Source organism: Malus sylvestris, chromosome 15 (genome assembly GCF_916048215.2).
Source record: "Malus sylvestris chromosome 15, drMalSylv7.2, whole genome shotgun sequence".
Taxonomy (NCBI): Eukaryota; Viridiplantae; Streptophyta; class Magnoliopsida; order Rosales; family Rosaceae; genus Malus; species Malus sylvestris.
This window is the reverse complement of record NC_062274.1, coordinates 32581254-32601718: the sequence shown is the minus strand read 5'-3', so window position 1 is coordinate 32601718 and position 20465 is coordinate 32581254. Positions and strand designations below refer to the sequence as shown.

General features: G+C 36.5%; 1 protein-coding gene and 1 long non-coding RNA gene across 6 annotated transcripts; both read left to right on the top strand.

The window, feature by feature from the left end:
• The first annotated feature begins 2298 nt into the window (after nucleotides 1-2298).
• Nucleotides 2299-6699, top strand: LOC126605500 (uncharacterized). Of its 5 annotated transcripts, none has more exons than XR_007616971.1 (5): nucleotides 2299-2423; nucleotides 2843-2997; nucleotides 3369-3502; nucleotides 3648-3733; nucleotides 4261-4519. It is a non-coding gene; the product is annotated as an uncharacterized LOC126605500 (long non-coding RNA). The 5 variants fall into 5 exon arrangements; XR_007616970.1 differs by lacking the exon at nucleotides 2299-2423 and adding an exon at nucleotides 6436-6699 and having other exon boundaries at nucleotides 2456-2997; nucleotides 4261-4357; XR_007616969.1 differs by lacking the exon at nucleotides 2299-2423 and adding an exon at nucleotides 6397-6699 and having other exon boundaries at nucleotides 2456-2997; nucleotides 4261-4357.
• A 5656-nt stretch (nucleotides 6700-12355) lies between these two features.
• Nucleotides 12356-15653, top strand: LOC126605495 (phospho-2-dehydro-3-deoxyheptonate aldolase 2, chloroplastic-like). Its single transcript, XM_050272906.1, has 5 exons — nucleotides 12356-13015; nucleotides 13375-13652; nucleotides 13866-14142; nucleotides 14352-14597; nucleotides 15048-15653. Exons 1-5 carry the CDS (start codon nucleotides 12485-12487, stop codon nucleotides 15309-15311), a joined length of 1596 nt encoding a protein of 531 aa, XP_050128863.1. The 5' UTR covers nucleotides 12356-12484; the 3' UTR covers nucleotides 15312-15653.
• Nucleotides 15654-20465: the final 4812 nt, after the last annotated feature.

The following is a 20465-nucleotide window of genomic DNA, read 5'->3' as shown; positions in this document are numbered from 1 at the left end:
ATGCCATTCGGTGTATCCCTACCGAAGCAGTGCATCACCATTCGGTAGGCTTTGACCAAACTGGGTAGAGCTATTCAGTAGACTCCAGCCGAATTGGGTCCATACCTTTCTCTCACGTTTTGTGGTAGTGATCAGATCCGAGAATTTGGTAAATTTCCACTTTCTACGCTTGTTGCTTCAGGAGCGAATTAGAAACAACGAAGGACGAGAAAAGTATTCTCGAGCCAAAATTCGATCGGATTTATAAACTTCAGAATTGTACTCATTCATGGACGTAATCATGGTGTGCTTCAGGCAATGTCTTTCATGATTAGACAGTCTGTAGGAGCGAGCCAAAGAGCCATGGAATCCTCGATCGGGAGGTATTTCCATTTGTAATGCTTTGAGCATAAGTCTTCAAATGAAGACCATGGCGGAAGCTTATTCAACTCTTCCATGCCATTGTTGGCTTCAATGGTTTATCAACTTCTTGATAGTCAAGTGGAGATTCACGTCTTGTACCCCACATAAAGTGGTTTTTATTAGAAAACGCCCAAATCAAGAAAATCAAACTTCTGACGATTCGACAATCCACTGAATTAGAGGGAACAAGATTATGATTGTTGCTATGGGAAAGAATCACCTATAAGCATCAAAGTTAGAACATTCGAGTTCTAAGACATGGCTCTCATGAAAAACGTCGGGTTTTCATGGATGTATTGTTTTATGAAATCTTCGAGTTTCAAAGGCACTAAATTTGAAACTACATGTTCAATTTAGTTTATGAATGTTTAGTTCATAAAGGAGAGGTTCCTGCAAGAACACAGAATGCAATATACAACCAAGTGTAGTGGATTTGGGTTGCTTCAGGAACTCAAGTGTGAGCGCTTCGGAACTACGAAATAATTGTCTAAAAGTGATATTCATGTCAATAATTTTGGATTCATTATCAGATTAATGGACTGCAGGTCACCTTTAATTAATTTAATAAATTGGGACCATTTGGGGTCGATTGTAGAAGCAAAATAATATTAAGATACGGGTTTAAATTATTTAGAATGCTAAAATAATAGCATTGGGTCAAAAATATAGTCCCAAAAATATTAGGGCTGGGTGCCGTAAGGAGGCAATGCCCTAGGGGGGTATACGGGCTCGAGGTGAGGCTGCAAAAACAGCCTATAGATTGGTCTTCAGGCCACGGGTCTGGCTGCGCTAGGCAGCCCAGATAGACTGCAAGAGCGGGCCACGGCTGAAATAAACAGCCCATCAAAGTAGAAAAAAAAAACTTGGCTGATATTGGGCTTTGGAAAGGCTGTTGTGCAGCTCAGCTTGCAGTTGAAAATGGGCCGAGCTGGAGGAAGGCCCAGTAGCGCAAAGGCTACTGGCGATGGCCGAGGAGAGAGAAGCCCAGCACGTTTGCTGGCTTCTGGAACGGACAGAAGGCTTGAAGCCCTTGCACCAATGAACCCAAGCAGCAGGCTTGGTCCAATTTAAGCCTAAAAAAATAGTCCAGTCACATACCCAAGCTTCAGGCTTGGTGTATTTCAAGGCTGGGCTCAGCCACAAAAAATTTCCCAAAAGTTTTAATGTTTTTTTTTTCGACAATCTTAGGGTTAAAAAACAAACCTGAATTGGTTCTAATTTCTTTCGATTTTTTGAATCACAATTCCATATGGTAATTTAATTACGTAATGCATGAAACAAATATATATATTGACAAATATATGAATATATACAATATATATATTGGAAGGTAAATATAAATGTAGGGGATTCATGCATCATAGGGAATGTTTTCATGATTCATAGTCGTTTCAAATATCTTACTTTATTTTAAGCGTACCTGATTGACAGAAAACAACAAAAGCCTTTGAATTTGTAGAAGTTCCTTCTTGGAAAGCCGGAATTGCATCTCCAATGCATTATATCACGTTCAACACAGAAAAATTAAATTGAATCAATAACATGTAGATCAATTTAATAAAATAAATTAATCATAAAAGAATGATTAAAAGGTAATACTCTCCTGATTGAAGAATAAATTGTCTTTAGCGCAGCGTCAAGAACGTGCTGATAACGTATTGTAGGCATAATTTACTATCCCATTATGCATTTATTTATAGTAGTAGGAAGGGTAAAACATTTCCCTTTAGGATTACAATATTTAATATCTACTAGGATTTACACAATCAAATTCTTATTACAATAGAACTACAACAAATAGTATCAATATTAATATTTTAATGTAAAAATATAATTTTTCATTAAATTAAACGGTAATGAAGCTTTTCGTTAAAATTTATAAAAATCTTTGGTTATTCTGCACTCTCTTACCTTCATCAAATTCTTTCTCAAAGATTTTCTCTTCCTCTCACTGATTTCTTTCGCTCTGCTGGGGTCCCTCTCTAAAAGCGGCTGGAACATTCCCGAACTCTTATTTTCAGGTGTGCGCTCAATATTTCTCTTATTTCAATCAATTTCTCGAACTTTGGTTTTGGTTCTTTTTTTTTTCTTTTAATTTTTTCTTTGTTTTTATTCTGATTTCGATTGTGAAGTCGAATTTCTACTTTGAAATTTCAGTTCTTAGGTTTATGATTTAGAATTTGAGGTAGGGATTTAGGGTTTAGGGTTTGAGGGATGCGATTTGGGTTTGAAATTTCTGAAAAAAATGCAACTCTTTCTGTATTTCAATTTTTACCGTTTCGATTCGGGCTTAGTAAAAGAGCCGCATAAGTTAAGTGTGTGTAGTGAATCTAGTGACTGTGTCAAATGAATAAAGACTCAGAAACAGCAAGCAGGTTCTTGGGTTGTCTGTGTGAGTTTGTGGCCTGTTGTTTTCTTAATCTCGATCGATCGATTGCAGGTTTGCTGGTTAATTGCAAATTAATTATACATGCTTGCTTCCTCTGTATCTTTTGATGGGTTATCATCTTTATTCAAATCAACTAATGCTGATAACGTTGACGAGGGCGAAATTCTTCTTGTGGAAGGCTTGTGAAAGTTCACAAAGTTACCAAGGTATTGCATTGCAGACTAGATGTCAATATATATAACAGAGAGAGAGGTTTAGGTTTATGATAGGGAGAGAGCAATGGAGGGAAGAAAGAAAACTGGGTCGTCGTCTTCTTCCTTTGCCTCTGAGCTTTTCGGGTCGAAGGAGTCTTCTGCTTCTTCTGGGATTTTCTAGGCCATATTTGCGCCTTCGTCCAAGGATTTGTATTATTCCCCTGTTTTTTAAAATAATCTTCTAAAAATTTTGATGGGTTTTTCTTAATTGTTTTCTTCGATTGTTCTATTGGGTTTTGATTTTTATCTCTGCATTTTTCGTTTTCGCTTGTGTGTTTGGGAAGTGTCTGATTTGGATGGATATCGTGTTGTTGCTGCTGCAGATGGTGCCTCGGAAGAGAGCGAAGGGGGAGAGTAAGAGCATAACAAATATGGACATAATAAGCTCCATCACGCTGTTGATATTATATGTGTGCATGAAGCAGGGGGAAATGTATATTCTTTATTTGTTCACAAGGTATATTCTAGGTTCTCTATATACCAAACCATTTGTACTTGCACCGATTTAATCTATCTCTATCTCCGTTGGAAGTATTTATATGTATTTTGTAAAATAATTGTGCGATGTCTCTGTTATGTTGTGTTTTGTTTGAATTTTGTAGAAGCTGAACACTTGTTTGATTGTGTGCTTATAAAAGACGTGCTTCCCATCTCTTCCCATGGAGCTCTAACCTTTGATGAGGCCCAGGTAACTCTTTCATTGACTTGAGATTAGGCCCTATTAATTTTTCCAAGTATTGTAGTTTTCCCATATATAATAGTTGTGCTTTTGCTTTCAACGGGGTATGATTGTTGTGCTTTTGCTTGTTGAAGATGATTTTGCTTGAACTTGGTGTCGTAGAAAACTTATGAAAATTTACAAGGATTTGAGCAAGGGCTGAGCCATAAGTAATGTTTATATGAATTTGAGCACTTATTTTATATAATAACAGTCTAATTAGTTGGGGTTGCAACTCCAACCCCACAATTAGCTTGAGTAAATTTCTTCTTCTTTAATTTTAAGGTAATACTTTCAGTTACAAGTTGGTAGCTACTTGGCTGACTTCTCTCCCTGTTATTTTCAGTTCAGGCTTAGTATTTACCTTACTTACCTTGGCATCAAATTGAACTGTACCGAACTAGAATTTGTGCACTATGAGCATAGATTAATTGAGTTTGTTTGCTAATTGTTGCCTGTGGTATAGTGCTCAATTTTTTCCTCTTGTACCTCCCCAGGTTTATGAGAAATTTTTGTCGGCCAAGTTACTTGTGCTCTATAACCAACAGTAGCAGCTACATAAGGGTCTTCATGGTTCTGTTTCGTACTTTGACGGTCAGTTTCATATTTTTTTAGTATAGCTCATTGGTTTTAGACCTGATTTTGTTGTAGTTTAGCGTACCTTTTTTTTAAAATTTTTTTATTTGAAAGCGTGCCGTTTGTAATACTTTTTTATGAATATGTGATTGGTTACAGAAGACTACAGCAAACATACAATTCTACGTGGTCTTTTAACTATATATAATACATATATATATATATATTTGGGTGCCCAGATTAATGGGCCCTTTAAAAAAAAAAACATATTACAACATAGACATCGATGTATAAAAATTATATAATATTTCAAAGGTGTAACTATTCATTGTGCCACTGTTATCTAATTGGTGGTGATTGTAACATTAGAGACTTCTATATAGGACATGTACTTCTATTTGGTGGTTGTTTGGTGGCAATTGGGGTTTACCACCAATGTTAGTGTCCATTCTTTATAATAGACACCAATGAAAAGGGTGTCTTTTAGCCAAAATTCTAGTAGTGGAAGTTTACAATTGGAGCAATGATCCCTCAACTTTAACCTAATTGTAGCAATGTTTCTTCCAACACGAATCATTTTGACGGAAGTTCAGACGAAGTTTACGAAATGACCATATCTACACGTTTTGAGGGAGGGACCATTGGTCATGAATTTTAAGTTGAAGGACCATTGCTCAAATTGGGTCAAAGTTAAGAGGTCATTGCTACAATTTCCTCTTATATAAATACTATAATCAGATCTGTTTAATTTACTATAAGCTATTTTTGAGTCGAATATTTTTTTCATAGTGATTATCTTTAAATGATGATTAAGAAATTCAGTTTCGATTATAAAATTTATACGATGAATATATGTAATTCATAAAAGGTGTGATATGTGCATTCCTCCCATGAGGAGATGCAAGTATTATCTAAATATATAAAGGGTTGAAATTCAGGGACACACATTTTTCACATATATTTTGACACTCGTTTTGTATGACCCACTTTGTAATGTATTTCGACGTTCTGAACTGTCTATATTTTAATACATCATTCCTAAGTCATCCTTACAAAAAAAATTTGACAAATCCAAAACCACTAAGACATTCTTTTGTAATAAAGAAAATAAACGAATACATTTTTGCAACGAAACACTAAATTTAATCCAACACTCATATGGTTTATATTTGGGTGATTTTTTACGGAAGACATATAAGTTAGGCAGTTGGATCATTGAAATAGATTACAGATAAATAACACATATAAGAGATAAAATATCTCATATGAACAATCTTTAAGATTGTGGCATCGAAAAGGAGGGGGAGGGGGGGGGGAGAAAATTGGAAGATGAGAGAACGTCAGGAATGAAGTCGAGGAGTTGGTGGAAGAGTAATTTTTCTCTTAATTTTTAATTTTATTTCATTGTCAAATATTTAAGTTAAGTAGATAATTTATAAATAAGTTTACAATAATTGATGAACTTTTTAATAGAGAATGGATGAAATGTTATTAATTGGCTAAACGACATAAACATGAGCACCAAATTGGCTAAATTAAAAATAGGAAGACTAAATTGGGCAAATGGCATTACGGCAATAACACAGGGATCATACATTTAAGCCAAAAATATTATAATATCTGAAATTTACGTCTTAGCAACCATGCAATAGAGATACCTTGAAACAGCTAAGTAAGATCATATGAAGAGATTTTTTTTTTTTTTTTTAAATTTTTTGTTGGGAGATTCTCTAATCCTTTGAGTTAAAACTAATCATAAATTTATATTTCAAGAATTGATTATTTGTTTCTAACAAGAAAAGTAAATTTACAACGAGAAACCGATACGAGAATAATAACAGAGGGAACATTGTTAAACCAAACACAAGAATGATTATAAAGATGTACTAAATTTGTTAAGCCATCAGCGATCATATTTATCTCACATGCGTGGGTGATTAGTTGAAAAATGAGGAATCTGATGAATATGATGCCAAATGTCTTATAAAATAGCCTTTGATTCTCCAAGGTATTCGAATATGATTATGAATTGGTTCTTGCTGTTATTCCAAGTTCAGGTAAAAGGGGCTGAGAATATGAAAATGTTTTTGTTGCAGAGGCAGCGTGCGACTTTGAAGATGATGTTTTTCAATACAACGCATCCCTTGTTTCTCTTTAAGATGGTCCTCACCACCTTTTGTTTCCCTCACCTTTATATTCTTTTATTTATTTATTTTCTTAACCAATCTTCTGACTTTTTGTTTTTATTCATTTCTAACTTTTTTTTTCTTTTTAAGACCACATCATTTTTGTTCTTCTATCCAGCTTGGTAACAAATTATTGTAACTAATTTATTGTATAATTTTAGTTATATTTTTGCCCTTCCTGACGAAAAATTCTAGCTTCGCTACCGGTCAAATGTACAAAAAGTTAATTCAAATAACCTAGGATGATTACGCGCTCGTTTGGATGTACTTTTAAAATGGTTGAAAACGCTTTTAGAACAAATGTTTTTCGGTTCTAAAAACACTTTAATGCTTACTGTAAGAAGCACTAGTTATATGCTTCTTCCATGAAGCACTTTAAGTGATTTTTTTCATGATTTATTTGTATTTTTACTAAGGATTGGTCCCAAAAACATTTTCACTAAAAGCGTTTTTGGTCATTTTAAAAGCATATCCAAACGAGCTCTATTTTACGAAAATAACACCTTTGAATACGAATTAACATAAGGTTATTTTAAGCATACTAAGGATTGGTTCCAAAAACATTTTCACTAAAAGCATTTTTGGTCATTTTAAAAGCATATCCAAACGAGCTTTACTTTAAGAAAATAACACCTCTGAATAGGAATTAACATAAGGTTATTTTAAGCATATATTTACTTATAACAAATGAATTTGCAATTCCCTATCCCTTAACCAAAAGTTAGATCTTACCGTTTCAGACCCGATGGAATTTCAATTATTGCACTTTAAGATTCGATTTTTGCTTTGGGTTTGCTTGCCATTTTTGGTTTGATTTGGCTATGGGTTGCTTCTTATTAAGGTTTTATCGGCTGTTTTTATTTTTGGGCTAACTGCTTTTGATATCTTTTTGTATCCATTCGCTGTTGGTGCTCCTCTTAGTCCTTCCTACAGTTGTGGATTTCATGTCTGCGGTGGTGGGTCGGATAGTTTGAGAGTCATGTTTGACTCATTCTCTGATCGCTTGAAGATGACGCCTGTTGCTAGCTCCGGGTGGGTGCTACTATACCATCTTCTACAGATCACATGTCAAGGCTTTGGTCTCCTCTTTACCTGTCGAGATTTTGGTCACCTCTTTGGTGTTGCTGGCAGCGGTGCATGCAGAAAGTTTGATGAAGTTGCTAGGTTTTTTTGTATTAGGCTTTTTTGTTTTGGGCTCCAATTTCTGTTTTGGGCCAAACTTTTGTTTGTTTATGTTTGTTTGGGTGGTCCGTTCTGTTGTTTTATGTCTGTTTTTGTTTTTGGACCTCCTTTTTGTAATCTTGTTCTGTTTGTAATGAAGGTACCTTTGACCAAAAAAAAAAAAACGAATCAATTATCATTTGTTTGGTCAAATGAAAAAAAAGAAAAGAAAAGTTGAATTTCCATCTATTTTTTATAGGACAAATCTGAAAAATGAATTTTTAGGTATGAAATTACTCATGAAAATTATACCCTAATTTATTCCATATTTCCGTCTTATCCTCGTTTATTTTCACATACATCTTTTCTCATCCCTTACAAATATGGGCAATTAGCTTGGATGATTATTTTTTGACATTTGGTTGGAGTAATGTTCATTTTTTTAATAATGACAACATAGTAATCATACAACAATAACACAACTATAATATAATGACGCATGATCATTTCTGTCAAATGGTAATCTTTCCTGCTAATCGCCTTTCAAATAATTAAATATTCCAAAAAGTGAGAGGAGTATCATCGCAAAGTTGGCAACTTGGCACAACAAGACTGAGAAGAAAACTTGGGTTAGTTAAGATTTGAGGCAACTAACTTAAGAAAGGCATGTGTCGTGTGGCATGTATTGCTTAAGTTCATTTCCCAGAAATAAAAAACCGAAGAAAAGCGTGCGACAGGTCACATAAATTGTGTTAAGGTCGAGAATATTCCTCAATCATTCAAATACCTTTTATTTATTTATTTTTATTGAGTTCACCTTTTATTTAATATCCGTTTAATTGATTCCATGTTTTAAATATGCTCTAATAAATAATAATAATAATATGTTATTGCCAATTAGTATTATGATTTATTAGTATTCATCTTCATTTGTAAGTAATAGGTTTTATATTCGATTATCACTAAAGGCGAATTTGAACCACATTATTATAATAGCTCATTGTGAAGCTTAGCGTCCACTCTTCCACCCCTTTAGTGTAAATAACATCGTTTGCTTAACAAAAATAATAATATTATTATTATATTGTCCGACCTTGACTTGCACCTAGCATAGGACCTTCTCTTTCAAATTAACTTGGGATCCAGGTTCTCTCCTTTCCATTTTCATGCCTCTCCAAATCACGTCAACATTTTTTGAGGAGAAATAATCCTACTCCATTATCTTGACCAATGTTTGTAGTTATTTTGTAGAGAGAAAGATGAAGAGAACAGTGAGAGGGGAGGAGAAGGGAGGGGAGGTGAGTGAAATGAATTTTGGAGAAGAAAGAATCCTACACCATTAACTTGACCAATATTTACAGTTATTTTATTATTTTATTGTGCTGAGATGAAATTTTAGTGCCATCCGATTGAATTATTATATGAATTCGAATAGAGATGTTGGCCAAACTAAGAGCAACTCCAGTGTAGGAGCCTTCCCCCCAGACTATTCATTATTTAATTCACCCAGTGAACAGTAACTGCCCTTAATGAACAGTAATTGCCGTGGCAATTGCCTTTTGCATCTCCACCCCTGCACTGAATAGCCCTGACAATTGGCAATAAAATATTATTATTTTTTTATTTATAAAATAATACATAATAATTTTATTTGTAATTTCGGATAAGATTTTTAATTGTTCTCGTTGCGCCACGTGTCATTATCCGAAAAGTCAATAGCAATAAAATATTTGTATTTTATTTATTTATAAAATAATTCAAAAGAATTTTATTTGTAATTTCGGATAAGATTTTTAATCGTTCTCGTTGTGCCACGTGTCATTATCCGCAAAGATAATTTTTCATAATTTTTTTTCGGATTTTAAGTAATTTTTTACATTTTTAAAATTTTTTTATTCACCTAATTAATTTATGCCGTTGGATTTAAAAAAAAAAATTGAATTCCAACATTCCAGATTGTGCCACGTGGCACAACGGTAACATTTCAGAATTTTAAACTTTTTTTTTTTAAATTTACAAAGCCTAATAACGTGGACCGTTGATTTTAGATAAAACGGATGAAATTAAATGAGATTTTTAAATATTTTTTACCGTTGGAAATCCAACGGTCCATAAAATAAGGCCGTTGCAATTGAATAGACATGGGGAAGCCACGTGGCTTCCCCAATGGTAACATTTCAAAACAGGTGCCGCGGCCCCAATCCTTTTTTTTTATCGAAAGACGCGCACCCACGTGCGCGTGAAACGCACGCGCCTAACGCAGCCCTCGGGCTCTCGGGCTGGCAATCGACGTCGGGCCTGCTCCTCAGGCCTCGCCTGTCACTCGGGCTACCCAACGCTGGACCCTATCCCCCCAACAATTTGGTTCTGTTTGAAGTCCTGGCCCCCGAGCAACCTCCCCCGCTGGAGTTGCTCTAACATGTGACTGGTCTACCAAGAAAAAAACTAACATGTGACGGGTCACATCAATCCATAAGAAGTCTAGCGACCCAACATAATGGTTGAGTTTTCAAATCTTATTTCATATCTTTTCTTTTTCCTTTTAAATTTTAAAATTTCAATGATCTAATCATCAAATATAGTGAAAAGACCATTTTTGACAGTAAAAGACTCGTTTGCTATATGTTTCCTTAGAATAAAAAATTCGACTTTGTTTTAAATACAACGTTATATTTACAGTAAGGAGTGATGGAATAAATTAGTATCAAATATTCGAACTTATAATTTATGAGATTCAGTTCCAACCTAAAACTTTGTACTTATAAGTTATGAGTAGAGAGAAATATCATTAGAATTTAAAACTAAACGGAAGAATAAAAAATTCAAACTTAAAACATCTTATGAGGCTGTCTCGTGATTTAAAAAAATATATAATACATTGTCTGGTGGTAGATGTACTTGATTGATGGCATAGGATCATTAGTTGTCCTTGATCCAAATAACTCCAAAAATACCATGTATATTTGTTTGTATATTGTATTTGACACCTATAAATAGGTAATGCAAACTAAATTACAACCTCCTTTTTCTGCTTCTATTTTCTTTTATCATATTTGTCTTCATTTCCTCTTTTCTTGAATAAAGTACTTTAGTTGAAAAATCTTAGTAGTCTTCAACATTACTCCACAATATCTTGCATCCACCTTCGACAAGTCTCTATAAATAATAGTACTTATCGACATATATTGGCATAAACTTTCGGCGTATGCTAACAAGAATTGACAAGTGCCTACTAGGTGCTCGATGAAATGGCCCAATGAAGCTTTATGCTGATCTTATGACCTCATTATTTAAAAATCTTGGCTACGCCATTGATTGAAGGGTAGTAACTGGATGAAAAAAAGAAGAGAAATAATTGGGGCAATTATGAGATTGACACTCATTAGCTAATAAGACCATATGATAATATAATTGATAGCTAAATTGAATGAATGAAATAATTAAAGAGAAATGCTAAGGAGATTTTCTTAAAGGGTAATACTAAGAGACTAACTTTGTAAACAAATTTATAAAATAAATGATTTGTCACAAATAGGAATGAGCACGTTTATCAACGCTTAAGTAATAACTTAATCATCAATTTTCATGTTATTTAATTTACAAACAAATTTAGTTTTTTTAGCATTACCTTTTTTTTTAAATGGGACTTTCTAGGAACTCACCATCACCTAACAGTTTAATGTCAATTTTTGTCCTAATATTATAAAATATTGTGCTAAAAAAATTAAGGTGACAGAGTCTCATTTTTAAGAGAGTTCTGTAACACTTATCATAAATAAAACTAGTAGAGAACACACACTTTGTGTGTGTGAACAATTTTTTTTAATAAGTACATATTTTTTTAATATTACATAATTACTGTTTTGTCCTCCTTATGTAAATATTGTGTATCAAAAGTGAGGGTAAAATTGAAAAAATAAGTATAAAAAAGGGTAAAATAGAAAAATAGGGATATGGTTGTCATTTTGTCAAAAGGTATAAAATTACTATTTTGCCCTCTTCATGTCAATATTGTGTATTAAAAAGTGAGGGCAGAATTGGAAAAAGTGGGGAAAAAAGTTAACAAGGGCTCTTCTCTTAATAAAACTAGCATATGGGCACACACAAAGTGTGTGAGAAATTTTTTTATTTTTGTTTTTGAAATAGAATGAGTGGAAGAGAGTGAAAGAAAATGTGGGAGAGAATGATAGAAATTTTTTTATTTTTGTTTTTGAAAATTTTATTTTATTTTAATTAGAAATATGTTAGGATTACATGTAGGTGAGGCTTTGAATAAAAAAACATCAAAATTTGGTTGTGTGAAATTACATTTCTGTTTCATATTTATTATTCATGTTCTGTTTTAATTAGAAAGTTAAATTAATAATTTCATAAGATTTTGTTTGATAATAAATGTTTTATTAATTAGTAGAGATAATAAACATTATAAGGGAAAGCATCCGACCACGGTTGGTGAGATTGCACCTTCACTTACCCTACCAAAAAGACTCTAATGCCCCTATGCCCCCACCTAATTGCGCTTCATAATACCCATGTGAGATGCGACCCACTGACCCTATAATTCACTTATTTCCCAAAATACCCCTTCTTCCCTCCTTTCCCAACTACCCACCTGTTTGTTCAAGTTGAAGTCCTCCCCTCCAAAATCCTTATATAAACCCCTTCAAACCAAACCCCTCCTCCTCACAGCCTCCTCACCAAACACCTTGCTGCTCTCTTTCTCTCTCTAGAAATTTCAGTTTTCTCTTCAGACAGTAAGAGAGAGAAGAAGAAAGAGGAGGAGAGAGAGACAACAGCAATGGCTCTCACAAACCCAGCAACCCTGTCCTCCAAATCAATCTGCAACACTCACTCTCTCTCCCCTCCCACCCCTCAATCTCACCAACCCATTTTCTCCCCATTTCCTTCCAAGAAAAAGACCCTCCACCCCATCTCCGCCGCCGCCGCCGACTCCGGCAAGTCCCCCGTCGTCGCCGAGAAGCCTCCAAAGGCCGCTGCGGCGCCCGCGAAGCCGGTTTCCGGAAAATGGAGCTTGGACAGCTGGAAATCCAAGAAGGCCCTGCAGCTTCCGGAGTACCCGGATGTGAACGAGCTGGAGACGGTGCTCAAGACCATCGAGTCATTTCCTCCGATTGTGTTCGCCGGAGAGGCCAGGCACTTGGAGGAGAAGCTCGCCGAGGCGGCCCTGGGCAACGCTTTTCTCTTGCAGGGCGGCGACTGTGCTGAGAGCTTCAAGGAGTTCAGCGCCAACAACATTAGGGACACCTTCAGAATCATGCTTCAGATGGGTGTTGTTCTGATGTTTGGAGGACAAATGCCTGTTATCAAGGTAGTGTTTTTGACGATCTCGTCTGGTTTTTTGACAAATCTTTGATTTTTGTTTTAGTGTTTTAGGATACCGTTTGATAACCATTTCAGTTTTCAGTTTTTAGTTTTAGTTTTAATTTTCGCAAACTTGTTTGGCAACTACTTTCAGTAAAGAAATGATTATCAAATGTCACCTTAGTTTTCGGGTTTATTGATTTGAATGGTGCGTTGGATGAGGACTGAGAATTTTTTTATAACCATTTCAGTTTTCAATTTTTCAGTGAAACTAGTTACATAACGAGTTTTTAGTTAAAAAAACAAAATGTGAAAAGAAAAACTGTGTTGGACGACGATTGAGAGTTGCGGGGTTTGTTCATTTAGGTGGGAAGAATGGCGGGTCAGTTCGCGAAGCCAAGATCAGCGGAGTTTGAAGAGAAGAATGGGGTGAAGTTGCCGGTTTACAAAGGGGATAACATCAATGGTGACGCTTTTGATGAGAAATCTAGAAATCCAGACCCCCAGAGGTTGATAAGAGCTTATTGCCAATCTGCGGCAACTCTGAACCTTCTTCGGGCCTTTGCCACCGGAGGGTATGCTGCTATGCAGAGGGTTACTCAATGGAATCTTGATTTTGCTCAGCACAGCGAGCAGGGAGATAGGTATGCACTCAACCCACATTTTAAAATTTTAGATCCCTATCCATATTATCCATATTATTTTACATGACTATAAGGAATGCTAAAACATATACTTGAATGTTCTAGTACAAAATCGGAATTTGGACTCGTAGGAGTTTCAAAGATAATCAAATTTGAATATCTGACTGAAGAGTTTCAAATTTGCTTATTTGCGCTGTTACATTGATTCAACAGGTACCAGGAACTGGCTAGCCGGGTCGACGAGGCTTTAGGGTTCATGAATGCTGCTGGACTTACAGTTGATCATCCTATCATGACAACAACTGATTTCTGGACATCCCATGAATGTCTGCATCTGGCCTATGAGCAATCACTCACAAGATTGGATTCTACTTCCGGTCTGTACTATGATTGCTCCGCCCACATGCTTTGGGTTGGTGAGCGTACCCGGCAACTGGATGGTGCCCATGTAGAGTTCCTAAGAGGACTTGCCAATCCCATCGGCATCAAGGTAGGATTTTTTAAACTCTCGATTAATCTCATTGTTATTAGTGGCTTCACATGTTGTGTGTACACTGATAGATCAAACTCATCGTTGTTGAGTGACTAAAAGTGTCAGTAATTTAAGCTGCGGGTTCATTTTTTCGGGTAAAGTTGTGTTCAATGGCTTAAAATGATTCTTCTAAAAAAAAAAGGCTTAAAATGATACTTGTGATGCAGGTGAGCAATAAGATGGACCCAAAAGATCTTGTTAACATCATCGAAATCCTGAACCCTAGTAACAAGCCAGGAAGGATCACAATCATTGCTAGAATGGGTGCTGAGAACATGAGAGTCAAGCTTCCTCATTTGATTAGGGCTGTCCGCCAAGCAGGGCAGATTGTGACCTGGGTCTCCGATCCAATGCATGGAAACACTATCCAGGCACCCTGTGGACTCAAAACACGTCCATTTGATTCAATCTTGGTATAATTTCTTTTCTAATCAACATGAAACGGAAAAATCTCAGAGTATTTCCCTTTCTAATAATTTGTTGTAGGTAGTAGCATTGACTGCTTGATCATGTTGCACCACCTATACATATAAATCAACATAGCAATACTGCAACTGCATATCGTTTAAGTCAGCATTATTTTGAACAATCCATGCCATGTAGGTTAGTATTGAAGAAAATGTCCTGTAGACTGTAAAGTGCTCATAATCCTTTGGTGGCACTTTATCGGTGCTAGCATCTAGTTCTTAAAGAGACTCAATCAATATGTCGGTTTTCTACTAGACGTAAAAGTTATTATATGCAAGATTGTGATGCCCTTGTGTATTCACAATTTGTTACCTATCAATCTATTTACTTATTATCATTGTCATTGAATCATCGTCTTCGTGTAACAATGGTTGGTATATTGTATTTGTTTGCAGGCTGAGGTACGAGCATTCTTTGATGTGCACGAACAAGAAGGGAGCCACCCAGGAGGAATTCATTTGGAGATGACTGGGCAGAATGTGACAGAGTGCATTGGAGGCTCGCGAACAGTGACTTTTGATGATCTGAGCTCACGTTACCACACCCACTGCGACCCGAGGCTCAATGCTTCTCAGGCTCTTGAGCTATCCTTCATCATTGCAGAACGACTTAGGAAGAGAAGGATGGGAACTCAACGTTTGCCCTCGTTAAACCTCTAAACAAAACATCGAAGTCGTGCATTATATCAAATGATTGGAAACCGTGGTGTATTCGGTAGGAAATAAAACTGGTATGGATTATCCAGCAAACTGCATATTGCTCCACCTGCAGATTAGCGATAAGAGAGTCGAAACAGTTCAGAGAAACAGGATAAACGATGAGAAAGTTGAGCTCTGGATCGAAAAATGTCGAGTACTATATATATATTCCCAAGTTGTTTTTGGTTGTGCAGATTGGATTGCAAGGTGCTGGCGATCAAAGCTTGTACAATGCCATAATTTAATTTGTTGTATTTCGGATTTGAGTTTGTCTTATTTATGGATGCAGTTCTTTTCTTTGTGTTTTTTTTGTCAAAATTTATAGATGTAGGTCTTTTTTTTTTCTTTTTTTTATGTCAAAATTTATGGAGGTAGTTTGATAAGGTGGTGTAACTTGTACGAAATTTTTGGAAGAATAATAGCAAAAGTTTTAAAAGATTTTAGACGTTAATCAGGTGGGGAGTTGGGACCTAGAACTTAGGCGTATGGGCGAACTAAACGAATTTAAGTAAATTTATTACATATCGTATATATAATTGCATGCTCATACTTAATAAATACAAAATTGCATTGGGATACATAAATTGTAAAATAGAATGATATATAGATTATAAAATATTAGAACATAGGAACAAGCATATAATTTGTGTTCATCTAAGTATTCAACAACTCTCTTACAATTTATTGAAAAAATAAAATGCATGTTGTAAACATTCCTAGTTTAAGTGTGATTGTGTAAATCCTAGATTAGATTTGATTCTAGTTATCCTTTCCTATTACAACTTGTATTACTTGGGGAAGAAGGAATATCTTCTCTCCTTCTACTACTATATATAAAGGCACAATGTAGGAAGGATAACAAAACACACACATTCCTCTACAATTCCACAAACATATCTTTCTTTTCTCTCTTCTCCTTGCTGCCGGCCACCCTAAATATTGTCAGATAAAATAGACCACAACACGTTATCAGCACGCTCTTATCGCTGCGCTTAGGAATCTGACGTTGAAGAATTTTTTTGCATCAAACCAGTTCATCCATATCATCACGCAATCAGGTTCTTTCAAAATAACGGCTTTTAACTCGATATTTTTGCAACCCTGATAGCGTTCATTCACCATGATGCATGACCCAACTTTACGCTTTACGAATTTTAGATCCTACATAAATTATGTATGCCTCATAATCATAATTGTTGCAATTATGTGAATTTGATATTTGCTATGAATTGAATCAAATATATTTTTGCATATGCATACTATTGAATTGCATCAAATTGAATCTGCCTTTTAATTGAATTATATATGCATATAATTGAATTGAAAAACTAAACGAAAAATTAAAACGGGAAACCTAGGGTTTTTTCGAACCCGTGACCACCATCTTGTAGATGGGGTCTCCACGCCAATCTTAGAGCCTGCAGCTTTCATCCTCCCCAGAAAACCCATGGAGCTAGAAGCTCTGAGTCTCAAAAACCCGACACCTTTCATGGTGTCCCCGACCATAACATGGCCTGTAGCCACTGCCCTAAACCTTTAGTTAATATTGCTGACGACCTGAAGTCGTCACACATAAAAAATTGCACCGAGATTCACTTGAATCTCGTCGGAATTTTGTCGAAAATCCAATTTAAATTTTCTAGGGTTTGGTTAGTATAACATTGAGATTATTTCAACCCCGTTCACCACCGTGGTCGTCAATGACCACTATGACTCAACCCGAGTCATCACGAACCCCAGACCGTCACAGGTCTGGCGTTCTTCTCTGGTGAAATGCACCCAGTACACGTTGGGGTGCCTTTTTGGACCTAACCCGAGCCTTCTTGGGCTCCTTCTTGTTTCCCTGGCTTGATGAAAAAAAAAAAAAAATAAATTTTGTTTTGGGCTTGCGTGCAACGGCCCGTATGTTTTCTCTCTGGGCTTGCCTGCAGCAACCCAACCCCCCCTGGCGCCGCTGTCCCGTCCTCCCTGTAGGCCTTTAGCCTACACCCGAGTCCAAATCCAGCCCATTCTTGGGCCCTTAGTTTTATTCGCCTAATTATTTTAGGCCCAATAGGTTTTATATTTTTCACCCACACTTTAATTTGGCCTGAAGCCCAAATAATTAAAATTCAATTATAATTATAAACTTAAAATTATTTCTTGGCATATTCTTGTTGCATATTTGTTTGTATATATTTGTGTTTGCCTGTAGGAATATATGAACCTGAAGTTCTGTTGACCCTAAAAACTACCAAGCCTACGTGGCGCACAGGCCGAGTAATCTATGAGCTAACTACGTCATTCGGTTGTGTGCGGGGCGTGCCAACTTGTCGGCCGAGCTCGGCCGAGGAGTAAAATATGTTGATGTTGCATTGGGTGCGCGACTGACTTCTGTGTCTTACGATTGCGGCCAAGGAAGGAACTTGTCTCGCCCTTCGGGTTTTAGAGCCTGAAGACAAGGCTGCTAACTTAGCGAAGTTCAATATCAAATTTGGCTTCCAATGTGCCGAATGTAGTAACTCGTAACACCTCACTTCGCCGAGAAGGCTAATGAGATGACCTCGACCAACAAGGATTCGGAAATCCTTCTCGACTGAGACTTGGATAGGTAACCAGTCGGCCTTGACGCAGTGCTATTTATGCCAACTGAAGATGCTGCGAGATTGACTGATTCTACGGCGACAATGTTGTTTATGCCAACTGAAGATATCACCGGTTGCCTCCACAGTGCTGTTTATGCCAACTGAAGATGTGTCGGCGAAAAAGAAAAGAAAAATCTCAAGGTTGTTGAGAGAATTTGCGTAGGGTAGTTGTGTGTTGAATTGAAGGTCCCTTCTTATCGTTGCCGCTGCCTCTATTTATAGATTTTGTAATGCTCAACCACTGAAATAAAGTATTCCAGTTCCATTCTAACTCTCAGCGTTAGGATATTGTGATAAAGAACCTTTTTGATAATATCCCTCAAAGTCAAGATTCCTTGGGTCAATGCCGTGCTCCTTTCATCTTTGCAGAACACCAATCTAACCCAAAGATTGGTTATAATATTTAAATGTCGTGGATCACGGTCATCCAAATTCCCATGCACCATTATCTGTTCCAATTTGCATCATTATCTTGACTTCAACTTTATCCTAAAACCATGCATCCTGACTATTCATCTTGACTATTCAAACCTCATCCTAATGCACCATGCTGCTTAATCTGATAATATAGGTCCTAAGTCCATTTGAATTGTACTGCTCGCTCGGAAATATGCTTTGCATCTTCTTATCCCGTATAAGAAACTATCAAGACAATTTGTTAACTGAGAATTATTATGATAAAAACCATAATATTATCCTTTAACAATAAAAATTATCTCCACTTTTCATCTGACGGTGTGAACCTATGCTCACTCAACTATCTTGATTGCACGGGCCGATGGTGTAAATTCGGGTCCGAACAAGTTCATAATTATTTTGAAACCTGAAGTTTCTTATAACCATGCCTTGTTTGAAAACCTGAAGTTTTTCATTTAAACACATCACCCATGAAAACCCGAAGTTTTTCATGCAAAATTAAACCAAATCATGTTTATTAGAACCTGTATGTTCTACTCCTACGCGAATGAATTGATTTTTCTCCATTACACTAACCACATCTTGTCCATCTATTTTGTGATAGAAACATGTCGAATTTGAACAAACTCGACTTCGCCACTTTAGAGGTCTCTGGAAGGAACTACCTTAAGTGAGTCCAAGATGTGAAGCTCCACCTCACTGCAAAGAACTTGCGTCCTGCCATTGAAGAAGCAACGGAGGAGCCTGTTGGCGAAGCTAAAAAAGCCACTGCTATGATCTTCATCCGAAGACATATTCATGACGCTCTGCAAACTGAATATCTTGCTGAGGAAGATCCACGCGCATTATAGGTTGCTTTGGCTGATCGTTTTGATCACCAAAAGGACATATTCTTGCCTGAAGCAAGACACGATTGGCAGCATTTGCAATTCCAAGACTTTAAGTCTATGAATGAATATAATTCTGAAGTTTGTCGAATCTGATCACATCTCAAGTTTTGCAATGAAACTTTGACTGAAGAGGATCTCCTGGAGAAAACCTATTCGACCTTCCCTGCTTCTAATATTGTCCTGCAGTAACAATATAGAGCTCAGAAGTTCACCAAGTTCTCGAATTTGATCTCTGTTTACTTCTCACTGAAAAGTAGAACCAGCTGTTGATGAAGAATCATCAAGCTCGACCTACTAGGGTGACTGCTGTGCCTGAAGCACATTATACAATCATCAACGCCCAAAATGCCAAAGGGAGCGTGGTAGGGGGGGCCAGAAGCCATCCCACCAAGGTCAACAGAGTCAAGGCCCATCCAAAGGAGGAAACAAAGCCCAGAAGCGCCCAAACCTCGTTCCCAAGGCCCCAAACTTCAAGAATAAGGGCAAAGCACCTGAAACCATGGATGCGGACATGTGATATCACTGTGGTTCAAATGACCATTGGTCCCATGTTTGCCGAGCTCCCAAGAAGGTTGTAGATGAATATCATTCTCGTCGTAAGAAGTTTGAATCAAACTTCATGCAAGTGGACGAACCAGAGACTACAAAGATGGAGGTTTCTGATTTTCAGGCAGATACCACCCCTATGGAAGATTAGAATCTTAGACATAGACTTATTTTTAGTTGAAATAAGACAATTGGGGCCACATTCCAAATAGTGGTTGAACCCCTCCTTTGTTTTTGGTTGATTTTTGAACAATTTTCCTTTATGTTTGGATTATTAGTTGGTGATTTGTTATGGTTATTAAGTTTTTAATCCTTGAATAAATGAAATTATTTTGAATTGATAATTGTTTTTATAAACTTTTATGCAAATGACCGATTCAAATTAATTTTTCATTCTGGGTATGACTAGTGGGAAAGTTAGCTGTTTAGCAGATAGTGCAACCACGCACATAGTTTTGCGTGAACGCATCTATTTCACTAACTTCATACCTAAGAATGCACCTCTGACAACCCTCTCAGACCCATCCAACCTGATAGAAGGATACGGTAAGGCACGTATAATGTTTTCTAATGGTATAATCTTGACCATTTCAGAGGCACTATATTCTCTACATTCCGGAAGAACATTGTTAAGTTTC

Excerpts from the sequence above, each read along its gene's own strand:
- LOC126605495 (XM_050272906.1), top strand. The coding sequence starts at position 12,485 with ATGGCTCTCACAAACCCAGCAACCCTGTCCTCCAAATCAATCTGCAAC. Across the intron at positions 13,653-13,865 it reads CACAGCGAGCAGGGAGATAG|GTACCAGGAACTGGCTAGCC; the intron begins GTATGCACTCAA and ends TTGATTCAACAG. Across the intron at positions 14,143-14,351 it reads CCAATCCCATCGGCATCAAG|GTGAGCAATAAGATGGACCC; the intron begins GTAGGATTTTTT and ends CTTGTGATGCAG.